Raw genomic sequence first — 18237 nt, forward strand, 5'->3', positions numbered from 1 at the left:
TGTGCCGCGGTGACCCAACGCGAAATCGATTTACGGTGTCGCGACCATTTACAATGACTGTATAGTGTATATACTATATACTCGTCTAAAAATGATCATATTATACATAGTATGTATAATATTATGTAGTAAAACAATAATACTATAAATGACGGATCTGCGACCGTGCACGGACCACGACGATCTAGACGAAAAACGTTCTACGAACCAATCTACGCGGTCTGGGCACACGACGATACTATATTGTAATATTATAATATTATCGTAATCATTATTGTTTATGATCCCGTTACGCGCTGTCACGAGAGCAGCTCCCGCCGGCGGCTTTCCGGTGCCGGCAGGTGGAGAAGCTACTCTGCGACGTACCAAAGCACAAAAGTCGGTAGCTATTAACCTTGGACGTGCAGGACGCGTGTGCAGGGAACGTATACGGCGGTCGCGTATCGCATATAGTATATTATGTTATACGCGTATTGTGCGGGACGGCGTGTACCTGTGCGCGCGTCGGAATATGCGTGTACGGAAAGGCCACGAGGAAGATGAGGAAGAGGAGGTGGAGGAGGAGGAGGAGAATGGAAATAGAAAAACAATAAAAAATCACGAAAAACAAACGGTCGCATTAACACTGTTATGTATGCGCTGTGTGTACGTCCGGAGAATAATGTCCGTCGTCGAATAATGGGCGTATGCTCGTGTGCGTGTACTGCTCCGGTCGTCCGTTTACCGTCCGGTCGCGGCGGCGACAAAAAAAAAAATCATCGTAAACGTCGGCGGCGTGCGAAGAGAGAAAACGCGCAGCCGCGTCACGGCGGGCGTTCGTTACTGCGGTCGGTCGGTCGCGGACCGAACCGGATCCAAAACGCAGCAACAACGAAAAAAGAAGAAGAAAAAAACAGAAAAAAAAAAAAAAAAAATAGACGACGACGAATTCGGAAGAGACGGCTGCTACGACGTTTTTACGGCGTCAAATCGTTATCGGGGGGGGAGCATATCGAGTTCGGCCGCGGCTGTCGTGCCCGCGCGCGCGCGAGCTCGCGTGTACTGCACTGCGCCGCGCGTGTCTCTGACGACATCTGTTCGGCGTCCCCCGCGTACAGCTTATTGTTATTTGTTATTTGTTGTTTTTGTTGTCGTTGTCGTCGTTGTTGTATTATTATTATTGCGAACGGAAGTGGTATTTTACTGCTACCTATAATATTATAACTTTGCGCGTGTTACGTCGACGGTGTAGCGCGCGACCCGTCCCGATCGCGTATTGTGTGTCGTCTCCCGCGTGAGCCACAATATAATAATATATTATTATAATGCCATCACAGCCGTCGTCGTCGTCGTCGTCGTCGTCGTCCTCGTCGTCGTATTATTATTAAAGATACAGTGCATAATAATAATAATAATAATATAATATTATTATTATCACACAACAATACGCGTTATATTGTTATATTGTATTCCGTGTCCCCGCGCGGCCTTTGAAACGCGTCTCGTAGTTTAATACGTATGTATCTGCGAACGTGTCCTGCCCGCGCGCGCATGTGTGTGTGTGTGTGTGTGTGCGTGCGTGTCAGTGTGACTCATTGACTGCGTCCGTCAAAAACTCGGGGGGTCACCCTCCGCGGGTCTGGTCGTGTATTTTATTGCGCGCATTCAAAATAGAATTTTCCCCCCTCGCCGCGCGCACGCCGTCACCCGGGATCAACCTCGGTATTAATACGTCCGTATCGGATGGCGGCAACGACCGTACCGCAAGAAGTTTTTATTACCGCCTCCGATGTTCATATAAACGCGCATCGCCCCGGTGTACAAAACCCTACTCCGAAACGCGCGAAACGCACTACACAAATCACACTACACACAAAACAACCCCTCGCCGATATTATTAAACTGAGCTTTAACATTATACATCGCGTGTGTGTGGGTGGTTTGGTGTGGCGTGGTTACGTGGGTGGGCGCGCGCGGTGTACACATGGCATAGACGCGTGTTTTCAAACGGAAGCACAACACTCGGCGATTGAACGATTTATAATCGTTCGTTTTTTTATTAAACAATAATTTACTCGTTTATCCGTTTTGATTCTGTAAACTTTTACGCACCTCGATCCGCCGAGTTGACATATCTGAACGTAATTATTGTTCACTGTAGTGTTTGTAACATACACTAAACGCGGAGGTCGTTCGACAAAATCAAAAAAATCAAAGTCGCGTTAGATCGTGTTTGACTCTACGACACGTCTTATTTTCGTAACCATGTGCTGCGATGATGAGTTATTAATCATTAAAGACGTCACATTCACCACGTAATATATACCTACGCCGAGTACAGTAAATGCATTATAGATTTAACCCCAATATATCGTCGTCATAGGTTAGGACTTAGAGTTTTATGGTTAAAATTATATTTTGATTTTATTCTCTATATTACTATGATTTATGAGTAATGACTTATATTATTTGTAATGGAAATAATCGAATACTTTTGTGCACTTTGTATAAATGAATTCGTTATCTTTCATTTTTATTTTTATTTCATATTCCAATCCTCTGGCTTAACGAAACGTTACTACAGCTATTAGGTAATTATCAGAGTTCCCATTGTTCCCAAGTTGCTTCATAGCAATTTACATTTCTTACTTTTTTTTTTTTTTTTTTTTTTAACTCGAGGTGCCTTCTGGGTCATTTTAAAGAACTACTATAGTATTGCATTTTTAGTTTACTAGGAGTTTCTTAAACATAATTTAGTATAATTAAAAATAGATATAAAAAATTAGATGGTCGATGGATGACGTAAAAAATAATAGAAAAAGCAATAAATAAATCTTCAATAAGTTTGTAAACGTATTAAATAGCTTTTAAAGCAATTAATTCATTAATATAATAATTATATGGACTTAATAAAGTTTATTAAAATACATTGATTAGTTAATTTATCTATTTGTCATACTTAATATTAAAAGTGTTATAAAAAATAATTATCATAGTTCAGTTTTTCATTGAAAATTAAAATTTTAGTAGCTTATTATTGTTAGTTATTATAAAATTCAAAAATGTTGGTGGATCTTGTTTAATATATATCATAAAAATTTTAACCTAGTAATACTATTCGAATTTATTTTTCTATTTTATTAACAATAAAATTAGTTTTGTTTAAAATATTTTTAATTTTTTCTAACAGTATTGAGTTATTATTATCTCTTATTATTTCCAGTTTAGAATTGTTATACACTTTTTGGCTTTTATTTAAAAATATAGGTAATAAATAAAATATTTCATAGCTACAGTGCATATTATTATATAAGATGTAAACAAAAAAAATCAGTATTAGAAAAATCCAAAATATCTATATAAATTCATTAACAAACAAAATTCTTTTTCAAACATTTAGAGACACTACTGAATTACAGTTCGTTAACTTACATATATACTAAAAATGACAGACAATTTGTGAGTTTTATTTTTGTTATGTAACTGGGAGGTAATAAAGGTAGATTCGAGAGATCTCTATAATTCTTATATATTTAAAAAAATTACTTAACAAACAAGAAAACATTTTTTTAATATTTTATTATTATAAAATCTTAAATGAAAAAATACTTAATTTCATCAAAAAATATAAAAATTGTTACTTTATTATAATTATAATTTTTTAGTATAATACATTATAATAGAACATAGAGATTCTGCCTAAGTGGTAAAATCATTATGAAAATTCTGTTAAAACAATTATTTTATATATTGAGTTAATTGTCTTTATTGTGAATTATTTAAGCCAAAATGAATACTACAGACAACATTTGAAAAATATTTAATCAATGACCTACTAAAAAGTTTTGTGTGGTTAATATTTACTAAAAATCAGTCTTTGATATTTCTCATCAACCTATACCGACTCCTGAGTGTTCATCACTTAGTATCTGATGTATTCTTACTGGATTACATAAAAATAATTTATAGATGAATTGTATATTGTTTCATTATTTTTTAAATTTTTACGATAGTATGGTTTAATTATGCTGATATACCTTACTCTAAAAATGTTGATGTTCGAATTTCTGCTAAAAAAACAGTAGGTATAAATTTAATGAATAAAATACTGTTGACAATGCGCAAATTGAAATTACTTTATTAATATTAATATAAATATTTTATAAAGTACAATTTGTTCTTTGGTTTGTGAGTATGTGAAGTTAATTATTAATCAATTTATCCAAAGGTACATGTTACTTAATATTTAATGTTAATTTAACATTTGTTGTGCAATTTTTAGTATAATAATATTGCTTGTTTAATATTTTTCGGAGGCAAAAAAACTTTATTTTATAGTTTAAAAGATAAAATGTTTAAATTCTACATTTTGTATAATGATAATGTTCGAATTAACCAAATTAAATCGTCAGTGAAGCTTTTGATAAAATTAAAAGAAACATAACTTTATCTTGCAATGTAAAAATAAATCAAATTAAAAGCGGTTTATCAAAACATGTCGTTTTAAATTATTATAAATTGACAAAAGTAGTTTTATAATTTTTTATATGAATCTATTTAATAGTTTAGTAACATTTATTAACCTAGATTCATATTTTCATGACAATCATTAATATGCGTATACTTAAGGAATGATTAAACCATGAAACAATAATTTAGATAGAATCATTTAAAATGTTATCATATACATAATTATTTTTAAGCTACTGCATGAATTAGAATTTTTATTTTTATCATTTTTATTATTATCCTGACCTTGGATTCATTAAGTTATATATTTTTTTTTAATTTCCATGAAAAATAATCTATAAATAATATTTTTGGCATCATTGGAAAGGATTTCATTTTATGTGACGTTGTACAATATTATTATTACGTGCTAATTAGCATAAAAAAAAAGATCATTATACTAAAAATTGTGTACCTATTTATTTAATTAATTATGTATCGGAAAAATAAATTAAATATTTAAATAGGGTACATTTATTTTTAATTTAATTTTTATACTAATGGAATTGATATAACTTCAATAATATATAAAAATTTACTTAACTTTTGATCAAAGACTATCACTCATATTGATATGTTGTTGACAAAAATGCTTGTGTTTAATTTTATTAATTATAAATTTAAAGTTACATTCATTCATTGCCAAATTTATATCATACAACTAATTAAATATCATTACTTCCAAACTACAATTATTATAATATAGATTATTGTTTTGAACATTTTGATGTGAAATAAACAAAATTTCTGAAACATGACACATTGAAGTAGATAATATACCTGACTAAATATCGCACAACATTTAGATTACTAAGATTATTGTTTGTCAAACTACAACATAATTGTATTTATGTTTAGTGAATTAATACTAAATAGTTTAAGTTTTAAAAATGTGTCTAAATATTAAATCAGAAACTTAAAAAAATCAAACGTCTTTTAAAATTCAATTCTTTGAGACAGTTGGATAATCTTTATTATAAATTTAAATCCCTTTAGGTGGACTATTACTGCTTGAATTTTTAATGAAATAAAGAGTTAAAAGAAAAATATAATAATGAACTAAATTCTTCCATAAATGTATTCATTTTTTTTTTTAATATCTTGTGAAAATTAAAACAATTCATCGTTCCATTGTCGTTCCGCACCGTTTAAGTGAAATTGCAAAACTTTTATTTATATAATTATTCGTGTATTTAAAGAAATAACATTTTTAGTATTTTTATAGCAAATATAATTATTTCTTTGATTCAATTTTGGACTATGAACTCGCTAAAAATTAAATGGTTATTATATTGTTTAAATTACATTTTATGTAATGTATTCATCAAATACTATTAAAAAATTAGTTTGTAAACTATAACTATTGATTCAATTTTTTTTGTTTTTTTTGCGTTTGGTATTTTTGTTGTAGAGATCAAATTTTTTTTTGGTATAATTAAATAAACTTTTGTGTTAGTACCTGTAAGACAATTAACACTCATTCAATATGGTAATTTGAATATTACTATATTAGTGAGTATGTCAGACCTTGTTAACATGCATAGTGATAAATGTGATCTCATAATTTCAGATAATGAAAAATGCCTTTTAGACAACGCCGCTTGTCTATTAGCTGTTAGATTAGTTGGTATGGTTGGACTGGGAACTGTTCTATTTAATATGATATAGTGGACAGTTAAATTAAATGCTTGCTCGCCCGGACCTTAAAAAGAGGTTTTTGGAATTATTAGTGGCAGACCCTCATGTCCCCACCATCTGCCATCGTCCTACACATTACAGGTGGTGCGGTAGTTTTATTTAAAACTGCTGCTGTTCACAAAAATACACCCGAGGGTATTAGCAGTCCTATTGTTATTATCCCCTGTTACGTTTCGATATGCGCATATAGATTTTAAGGACATAATTTGGAAAATTTAAATTTTATCCCCAGGGAAATTTTGTTCGACGATAATATGACACATGAACTAAAATTGAAAGAAAATTTTGATGGTAACAACGTGCATGTTTGATTGAATGACCTGTGAAATGTATAATAATATACAGTATTGTTCATACTTAATGTCTGCCCAGTTTATAGAAATACCTTTCTGTATTGTCATATTATGATGTAAACCTTAAACACGAGTATAATAATGTATGTATATTTAAATAATAATATATTATCATTTATATATAAATATATATACTCGTAATTCAAGTTTAACTTTCTTCATTTACAAAATGCATCGTCGACTCAAACAATAAAGATTAGGAGTAAGAGTATTTTGACAATGTTTTAAAAAAATGTTATAAAGAACTTTTTTAAAGTAGTTCATATTGGGACTTATTTAAGAGTTTATTGCAAAAAAAAAAAAAAAAATTTTGATGACGAAAAATAATAAGAACATTGAAATAAAATGTATTTTTATACTAATGACGTTCTCTTAGTGTTTTTTTTTTTTAACATTTCCTTGTTGTCTTCGCGTATCTATTCGGTGATATTTTATAATCATTTATTTGTTTATTTAAAAAAAACGTGATTTTATGTTATTTTCGGTTGTAAAACTTGAGATATCTTGAGTATCTTTTAAAAGCATTACATAGCGTTTTAATCCACCACGTTTCCAGAGATACAACTAATGGTAGCGGATTTAACACATACTCATACATTTTGATAGGCCCCAAAAAGCAGAAGGTAGCATCTGCCTGAATGGTGGATGGGGTCAAAAAACGAATACTTTTGACATGTACTGTTTTTACGGTCCTTATCAATCTTATGCTTTAGAGCATGTGAGTCGGTGGTTTACCGTATGCGCCATTATTACTTTTAAAAGTAATTAAAGCCAGTGGGTGAGAGTCTCGTTGATGGATTGCCCGTCGGCAGATGGTCACCAATTTACGAGACACGTTTTCCTATTATCTGTGACCACAACCGAAACGGTTTAAAAACAATTAAAAAAAATGTGTATACATGTTATTATATAATAATACATTACATTAAAATTAAAAAACCCAAACAAACAAAATTATCGACATAATTTGTCGTGGGTTTTTTTTTTTCCATTTGAGTTGGATGTATTCAATTTCACGGCGCATCTAAACTCTTCATGGCTGGCTTACGCGTGGCTAAACACTGACTCTCATCATCGTCAGTGTACCGCAATCGATATAAAACAGTTTGAAATTTTTATGAAGACGAAAGATAAAAAAAAACCTATTCACAAACTTGCTAGAATGACTAGTGATGTGTTGGGACGCGGTGCTGTACGCGAGAGAATTTTGATATGAGCAATTTCGGAAAAGAATAAACGCACGTAAACACTGATTATATAGTTTTTTTTACGCTTTAAACAAAAAATAAATATACTATATTCCACAAGCTGATTTAAATTTTGGACATTTTATTCATCGAAATATTTATGAATTATTTATTTTATTATTTTATAAAATGTATAGTACCTATTATGGTATTATTATTTTATTTTGTGATCATACATTGCAAACATACATTCTTCAATATCATCTTGGAGAGTTGAATGTAATTTATAACATTATAAGTAAACACCAATTATTCGTGGTTATTTTTAGATAACTATAGCCGCACTAAATAGCTTGTTTTATGTATGATTTAATGACATTAATCATAATATTTAAATATATATATATATATAATTGCATAATGATTTTAGGTAAGTACACATATGTAATTTTAATTCACAATTTATTTTATTTTTATTTTTGTTTTTAAAATTTTATTTTTTTGTTATCTTGTGTTAAATAAATCTAAAATAAACAATTATGGTTTAATTTAAATTAGGTACTATCTTAGACTAGTAGTTGATGAGTTATGGAGAAGTAAAGTTTTTTGGGTTTCGCATCCCTTCTACACATAAACAAATATTCTTAGCCTCATAAATAGTATAACTATGAAAATGTAAATCATTTTTATGTAATAAATTTATATTTTATATTATTATGTATATAACTACATCGATTAAATCTAATCTCACAAAAATAATTACATTATTTCGTCAATGCTAAATTATATAACATGTATTTATGGAACGGTTTAATGATAGGAAAATTTAATTTAATTTGAGATTTACCTTCTATACTTTTAACAATTTATATGAATAAATATGAAACAAAATGAAGACTATTAAGTTAATTAAACGTATCAATTTAATTAATTAATATACCAATTTTAAATTTATTTTATTGAACATGCCATTTAAATGATACAATTTTTATTTTCACAGTAATTATTTCAATTCTGGTTCTAGTTTGGTAAAATTAAATTTATTTATCTTCTTGTGATTTATATTTATGAATTTTATTTATTATAAGTTTATTTGAAAATGGATTTATATTATGTATATAGCTTTTAAGTTATAAGAATTGGAAAATTTTTATTTAAACATATAAATTAACTCAAATTGCATTATTTGAATATGAAGAATATCTTAAAAAGGAGGTTAATTGTCGAAATGAATATAAAAATAATAAATTATACAAAACAGCTATGAAGGTGTAACAATATTTAATAAATATAATATCATACAATAAAATATGTTATGTTTACAATATGAAATTAATCAACACAACCTAAGAATTAGATTTTTTCTATTCCTCTAATTTTATATTATTTTATTATTTGATAATATTTAAATGTTTACAGGTATGAAAACTTTAAATTTATTGTAATACGATACAATTTTATCAATGATATTTATTTAAAAATATTTATTATTATTATTTATATAAAATATTTTAGATAGGTAACTACAAAATATATACAATAATGATACATACTTTGTTTTTTTACATAATATTTATTATCGGTCATCTCATTGTAAAAAGTATACGAGTACAAAAAAGAATTAACATTAATAAGTTATAATAGTAATTTTAACAATAACTAAATTTAAAATGTATTTATACGATGAGTTTGTTTGTTTTATCAATTGTAATAAAACTCTAATGGAAATCATTTAATAATATCTTTTTGAAAGTTGTAGTTTGCTTAAAACTAACCTTGCTCAAAAACAATGGAATTAAAAGTGGTTTTTGGTATTGTAAATTATGTTTGAAGAGGTAAAAATGAAATCTCTATGTAGTCTTGCGTGTATACACTGTAGATTTTGTAAATTATACAGAGTAAACAATATTGTCATTATAAAAAAGAACAACATAATATGAAAAACACGTACTTTTTATGTCATTCCTTTGAAGTCAACAAAGTGGTTTTGCCTAAAGCATAATATGATGTGGGGTGTTAAAATGCACACTTGCTGTTTTTTCTCTGAGAATAAAGTTCAACCACTAACAATAATAATTAATTTGTTTTTTTAGTTAATTAAGGGTTTTTTCATTAAAATTTGCCGATTTAAAATATTTGTTAAATAAAAATCAACTTTCATTGATGAACAACTCATCAACTCATTGAATTCATGTGTTGCTTATTGAACACTGCCGTATACGTACATTATTGATAGACCACAATATTGTAAATTTATTTAACAATATACACGTATTACACATACGATGCAAGTGTGGACATGAATTTAAGGTCCCAGCCAAATTAGCCGGTTGCACGTAATTTAGCGACCGCCGTGAGTGAGCTCATAATATCAGAGGTTTTGGCAAGATTGATGATGTCCCAGATGATCATCGTTTCCTTGTTAATGCCTCTGGCCTCAAATAGCAAATATATGAATGAGTGAGTGAGTGAGTGAGTGAGTGAGAGAGAGAGAATGATAGAAAAGGAGAGATAGATGGAAGAAATCTTCTCAGCCCTCGTTACCAAGTTATGTCTGGCGGAAAGTGGAAAAACCACCAAAATTAGAAACTTAACGGATTATGATATTACCTCAAATATAATGCTCATTCTATACTCGGTACATGACAAAAAATAAAAATATAAACATTATTATTTTTTATTGTGCAAAAACTTTCGTTATGGAATATAATGAAGATTCATGTAGTTTTAATTAATTTAATTTGATTCTAATTAGTTGCAGGTAGTGTAATAAAAAAAAAAATCGACGAACAACCAAAAACGTATTTTGAAAATGCGCCACAAAATGTGTTTGCGTCCGCAGGCCAAAACGTCTTACTGCCATGCCGGGTGAGGCATTTAAACGATAAAGTGGTAAGTGCACTTGATGTATCGTATAACATAAGCATATAATATAGCTATTAGCTACAATACATAATGCATAAAAAGTTGTTGATGTCTTTTTAAAGTGCAGTTATGACTGGATAACTGTTCTTGAAATTCTAATGATTTATTAAATGGAACAAATTTGCTATGCGATTTTTAATAAATAAACTTTATAGTTGTACGTTATTTAAAAGAATAATAATAGTCAAAAAGAGTCATTGCCATAGATTTTATACAACATGTATTATTGTATGGTACTATAGTATATTATATTTTTATCATGTCAACATTGTTGATTTATTATAAAACTTTATTTAAGTTATATATATATATATTTTTTTTTTGATTTATTTAGACAATTATTATTATTATCGACATAGTTTGATGGTTTTACAACAACTTTTTTTTATGAAGTGAAATCTTAGTAATAATTATAGTCACTGTTTATAAAACAGAATAAAAATATTATTATTATTATTATTATTATTACATTAATTATAGATTATTGAGCTAAGATAATGAATTTTAAATTTGTGAATTTGTATGGTTTTTACTACTTTAAAGTATCTATAAACTATTTAAGAATTAACAATGATAAAAATAAAAGTTTCTACCTAAAATTAAAATTAATTTTTACTTGTTTTCATTTTCATTTTATTATTTTATCATACACCCCCAAAAAGTTTCATAGAGTTATTGATATATAAATCATATGTAGTTTCATGGTGTATAATAATTATAAGTATCTTCTAATAAAGGAAATTACGTGAAATTCTAATTCAAAAATGTAGGATATTGAAAAATTAGAATAGGTTACTTTTACTAGGAAATATTAAAGATTATATCGTACTGTGCACACTTATACTAAAGACCATTAAGACCTATACAATATGCTGTAAATACATTAGTACATTACTAATGGTTGAAAACAATTATTAGAGTCTAGTAGTGTTTAAAAGGGTTTTCTGAATTCAAGTGATTTGAAGTGAACTCTTACTAGAAGAATGGTATAAAATAAAGTGGATAGATAATAAGGTAAATATAGTCTATACCTGTTTGTGATTTTGGATGTCTCTCGGCCTTTTTTGTGGAAATTTCTAAGACTTCGAGTGATTTTATATTCGGTATTTTAATATTGGAGATACAAATTGTACAACTCCTAAGTACAAGCATAAGCTGATTGTCAATTGACCAATATATACTTATCCATTTTAGTTTATTAGTTAATATATTTTACATGACATTTGTGTTTGAAGTTTAAAATTATATTATTACTTCCGAAACAAAAATAATAAGATTATTTCTAAAAATATTTTATTTTAACTGTAAGTTAAATATTAGGTTTGAAGACAAATAAACAACCAGATTAATAAAATACAATTTGGCATTTCTAGGTTTGAAAAAAAGTCAATATATAAATACATTTTTATAAATATTTGACAAATAAATTAGTATACGTGAACACTTTATAACTGTATTATTAATTAATTCTTTGATATTATTTTTAAGAACTCAAAAATAAAAGTAATGATGTAAAAAAAAACATTTGTTTGAATTTTATTTTCATTCATGAATTATTGCATTCATAATGTAGACTGTTCACCATTACAAACTTTTTTAGCATGTATAATTTATATTTTATGATGCACTTTAGGATAAGTTCGTTCTGTTACGAGTTCGGAATTCGGTGAAATCAAAGGAATAACAAATTATTCAGTGATTTAAATATGTATCTTCAATTTCATTAATATTATAAATGATAATTAAGTGCTTACAATAAAGTTTTAATAATAATATTATACATCTTTGCTTGATTTTAGAATATTTAATAAATATATTAAAATAGATTATGTTAATTATTTATAAATTAAAAATAAATAATAATAATGCTCAGAATTTTTATCTAAGAAAGAAATATTTATAAAATATTTATTTTGACATGTCATCAATTTCAGATTAATACCTTTAGTAGACCAAGAGTGGTATATTTGGTTGTGGGCCATCATCAATAGAGAAAACAAATTTTAGTTCTTTTTTTATTATTGTTTATACAAAGTTATAAAAATGTCCACATTTAATGAACACAACTTAATAATAATACTGTTAATAAATTAAATCAGTAGCGTTGAATTTTAAATTCTGACTGCATTTTGCAAAATAAAATTTCGGGGGCCTCTCAAAAAAATGCCATTAAGGTCCCGATTAACTTATTTTTATAAATAAAACAAATGTGCTATTAGCTAGATGTATAACTTGACTTTGTTTGGAAAAATATAAATTAGTAGGTATAAAATATGGCACTATATCGATGTATTTCGATTTAAGTGTAGGTAGGTACTTTAGTTTATAGACAAATCGGCAACGGTGTAGCTAATTTTGTGAACTAATTTAATCGAAATAGGCAATTCGCCAGTGACAGATTGGATGTAGCACTCGGTATATTTTTAAATATTATGGTTTAAACTATATTGTATATTTTTATGATAACTTTAAGAATAATTTTTGATATTTTTGTTAAGATCGGTTAGATATAGTTTTTAAGTTTATACACTACATTGTTTCATCAGTAATATCGTTATTGATTCATTAATTATTTATCTACACAATATGTGAATTAATTAATGATATTACTTTCATTAAGTTTATAGTAAAAATATTACCTTTATAAAACTATAAAATGTTATAGTTTGAACATGTTATTATTTTAATACTTATATATTAGTTGTCAAAAATAAGTAATTTCAGTTTAAATCTGTAAGTAGTTTCACTATAGGTACACCTCTTTAATAATGCGCCTGCTATGATGGGTATATTTATTATAATTTAATACATTTAAACACTCGAATATGAATTAATGTGTACTTTGTTTAATTAATTTTTACTTTATGGTCAAAATGATATCAATGATAACAAAAGTATTCGATAAAATAACAATTATTATTGTTTTTTTTTTTTATTTGACACTAGTTTTTTTGAGGAAATTTGTATAATTAATATTCTATAAATCGAGAATAAACGAAGAACGGCTTAGTAACGATATAGAAATATACATATTATAGGAACTATTTACTATTTTTACATGAATATTATATAGTATTATTTTTTTCTTTCTTTAGCTTATCTTAAAATATGACATTTTCACACTATAAAAGTGTAAATGACCTCTTAATAAAATTTAAAGTCGAACACATAATGATAGACTCTCCACGTACGTGAGCTCCTCCTTAATCCAAGCTTGCATGCTATTGGTTTAAATTATGATTGATGATACTATTATACATAATACATATAAATAGTAAATACCCTGCGATATTTAATATATTTTCTAGACGCATAAAAGATACATAATTAGATTTTAATTATCTACTTAATTATAGTAAATAAATAATTTGTTGGTTAAATTTTAAGAAAAAAAATGAAAATAAAAATATTTTGGTCGATAGTCGATTACCATTTAATAAAAGTATCTTTAACTGGGTATTTAATACAAACTGAATTTTATTGTGTCTTAAAAATAAACAACAATGTATGAACAAAATTTTTAAAAAAAAGGTAAGTAATTTGACTGGGCGCATAATTGACAATATGCTATTAGTACCTACATTTAGAATCAAACTCTTTCTGTGAAAAATATTTTATATTTAAAAAAAAAGGTGAGAGAAATTTATTTGCAGAAATATGTGCGAAATTTCATGCAATACGATCAAAGAAAACATGTCCTTTGATGTGAAATATTTTATCAGTAAATACAACAATAAGTGTTGTAAGAGTTTGTAAAAAATATCTTTATTTATATTGTCATGTAAATATTATGTACATAAATACATAATAATTTAGGGAGCAAGAATATTTGTAATACATTTAAGTTTAATATCTAATTATATACATGCAATATAATGATAATATACTGCAAAGGTACCTATATTGTTCTTATTTCAATAAAATGAGTAGATTGTTTTACAAGTTTTTTTTATTAATGAATTACACATAAGTTTTAAAATTTATAATTTTATTGTTATTGATATATGGTACCTTATTACTTATTTTACATACTAAAATTTCGTTTTTAATATCCAATTAAAAGATAAAAAAACTACTCATATCAAGTATGTACCTACTATTAAAATGTATCAATATTTAATTTTTTTAATTTTATGAGTTAATAATTGTATATATATTATGATACACGTAGCTGATGTTTCACAGCATTGTTCGAGATGAATTAAATAATTCTAGCGGATCTACTTTGTCTTAAACTCTGTTAATATAATTTATAGAAATGTTTAACATATTAATTTGGTTAGTTTTGATCAAATATGAAATAGAAATCTAAACCATTATTGTGATGTACTTGGCTGTGGGTTTTTTACACACAATGCATACATAATCATTAAATTTATCAATGTTTTAGATAGATTATGATAACAAGACATATATAGTTGGTAAAAAATAGTATTAAAATTCAAAATTGTGATATTCTCTTCAACTGTAAAAATTTATCAGTTATTTTATTTAAAAAAAACTTAAAAACACTTAAATAAAGTACGCATATTATAAGATATAATATTTAATAATATTATTAATTTAATCTTATTACGTATTACGATCATTATTGAAATTAAACATTAACTAAATATCACGTTATAAAATTAAAACGATTAGGTATTTACATGACATAAACTATTGGATGATTCATGAATAAATAAAGTAGGTACACACATTTCTACACTATTTTAGTTATCTATAATATTATAAATATATACATGGAGGAATAGAAAGCTATAAAGTTTTTGTTCTGATGGAGTTTGAGTATTATTTATTTTATGTATATAAATATGTACATTATTGGTTAAACTTACATTATATATTTCAAAATATATCGAACAAATGATAAACTTTAGTAAGAAATAGGATAATCGCATGAAAAAAAATAAAATATATAGTTTATATATTATGATGGGTCTGCTTCAACTTACCCTAAAACAATATATTAATGTTTTAGTGCATGCACGTCAAAAACGTCTTCCCCTCGAGATTTGTTACATTTGAAAGAGGTTTTCTTCATACTAGTACTTTAAAATTTCGTATATGATTTCGTATAACCCTTTCGCAAGGAACTTTTGAACTTCTGCGACATGATTAAAACTTCTTTTTCTAAATGGTTTTGAACAGGGCTGGTGGATTTGAACCAGAAAAGTAGAAGATATGGTAAAATAATATTAAATTTTAGGTTTAAATACTTGAATATTATAGCCTATATTAAAATAAGAACGGGCTGAAATTGATAGAAATTAAAGTATTAGTTATGAGTAAAGTTATTTAAATGTAAATATTTCAATTATTTTAATATTAAACTAAATACTAAATGATTAATCGTCAAAATTATTAGATTATTTTGATTTTTGTTTTGGAATCGTGAAATAGTGATAAATAAATAAATAAATAATAATATGATAACGATTTTATAAATAAAGCTATACTACTTTTTATAATATATTATGAATTATGAATTATGATCTATAATCTTAATTGTTTCATTAAATATTCAACTTCATCAATGAAACGTTTTTATACATTATATTAATATGATCAATACGAAATTTATACGATAGTAGATTTGACGTTGATAAAGTTGTTTCACTTAAGTCGACATTTTATTTTTATAGATGAGTATAAATATTTTATACTAAAACATAGTATGCTAATGAAAACGAATTGTTTAAAAATTAAAAGGACTAGCAAAATCATAAGAATTAAGATGAAAGTATTATCACGCGTTGTTTTTTAATACAGGAAAAATTATATGTATGTTTGTGACTAGCACTCGCAAAAATTGTATTTATTTTTATTTTTTTTAAAAGAGGGAGAAAAAACATTAGAATTAAAAAAAAATGTCCGTCCACAGAACGGAGTCTTTGAAGTTTGATTTTGTCTGCTTGCAAAACGTAATATCTGTGTACTGCTGATATACACCATGACCTGCTCGCTATGCGTATAATATTATACCTCTTGTTCTATTTTTCATTTCGGAAACACGACACGACACGGTAAAGGTACCGGTTAACTGCTCCTCGCCTCTATAAGTAAATGCACGTAACGTTCGTAGTCTATATTTTGTATAATATATTATACGTATACAAGCTGCAGTGGTTCTGGCGTCGGTACGGATGACGTTTTAATGAGCGTCCCGCATACGCTAAAGTGCGCGCGTAATGGATCTAATTGAAAAGCTCCGGCGCATCATTAAAATCCCAGTGCTGAGTCGGGGGTGCTACACACACACACACACACACACACACACACACACACACACACACACATATCATGAATAAATGTAGCGGCCTTACGCAATACGCAAGAAGCTTATGACGTATATCAGTAATGGTTATAGTAAAAGTTGTAGCAGTTCAAAGTTTATATTATATATAATATATATTTATTTTTTTGTATACCGATGGTAAACAGTGTTTAAGGAAGATGGTTGGAAGTAGAGCGAAGCTACTAATTACAGTGTGCAGTGATTTAGAAGATATTATTGTTTAACTAAAAAATTTTCAAAATATTTAAGTTAAGGATTAAAAAAAACAAATAGGTATTTAAAATATAAGAATTGACTTTTGATAAGCAAAGTCATGCGAAGGAGCAGCAATTATTATTATATTACACATATCGTATAATGCCATAGACGTGATTTTATTATCTTTCAAATAAACCGATATATTAATTCTTAAATGTATAACATCTTGAAATAGGTATAGGTAATTTTATCATGAATTATGGTCGTACTCGGATAATAAAACCTTACGTGTAAAAATATATTGTTTTATATTATTATTATTATTATACTGCAGTCATTGTGTATGAACTTATTATAAAAGTAACGCTGCTGTAGTTAATTTAGGTTATTTTGGGAGTGGGGAGGGGTGCCAAAAACTAGACATAATTCTACCCTTATTTACATACCACTGATTGTAGTTGTAGAAGTATATTAGAAGTAATTCTATAGTACGAAATTGGTGATGGTGGTAGTAAGCATAACACATATACTCGTATAATGTACAATATTTATATAGGTAGATGTGGGTTGGTTATCAGTAACGAGTGTGTGAGACGGAAGAGAGGTTCCTGTAAAACCGATTGTGTCGTTGGCGACGGTAACGGTGGTGGTGTGATGAGATGCGATCGCGCAGAAAGCCGTGTCGGTCATTAGAGGGTCTGCTGACGTTATGAATAATCCGTGAGCATGGTACAAGCACAAAGGGCGGTCGGAAACGACACACACGCACTCACTCGCACGCTCCAGAAACACTTTTCACCCGAGAGATTCTACCCCCTTTCCATCGCATCTATCACGCCGTCACTCGTGGTACTTATTGTGGGCGATCTATGATTATGTTCGTCCAAATCCCCACACTCCTCTTCCGATCATTACGTTTAAGCGTACACCTGTGTCATAGTTTCCGGTTGGTTCCGGTTTCCGATAACAATGTGAGAGAGGGTTTCCATTAGAAATATTTTTTTTTAAATATATTTTCTTCACTTTAGCCGACCGTTCATACCTAATAATAATAATAATAATAATAATAATAATAATAATAATAATAATA

At 27.7% G+C, this 18237-nt stretch overlaps 1 protein-coding gene across 3 annotated transcripts in view; it reads left to right on the top strand.

The window, feature by feature from the left end:
* Positions 1–18237, top strand: part of LOC112598654 (lachesin-like) — a 74124-nt gene that overhangs the window by 6753 nt on the left and 49134 nt on the right. For 2 of the 3 annotated variants that reach the window (XM_025345180.1, XM_025345178.1), the window contains exon 2: positions 10482–10618. In XM_025345180.1, the coding sequence (XP_025200965.1) occupies positions 10482–10618 (137 nt within the window). The remainder of the gene's footprint in view (positions 1–10481; positions 10619–18237) is intronic. The other variant, XM_025345179.1, reaches the window with a different exon arrangement.

The sequence above is a fragment of the Melanaphis sacchari genome, unplaced genomic scaffold, assembly GCF_002803265.2.
Source record: "Melanaphis sacchari strain LSU unplaced genomic scaffold, SCAv2.0 Contig49_pilon_pilon, whole genome shotgun sequence".
Lineage (NCBI taxonomy): Eukaryota > Metazoa > Arthropoda > Insecta > Hemiptera > Aphididae > Melanaphis > Melanaphis sacchari.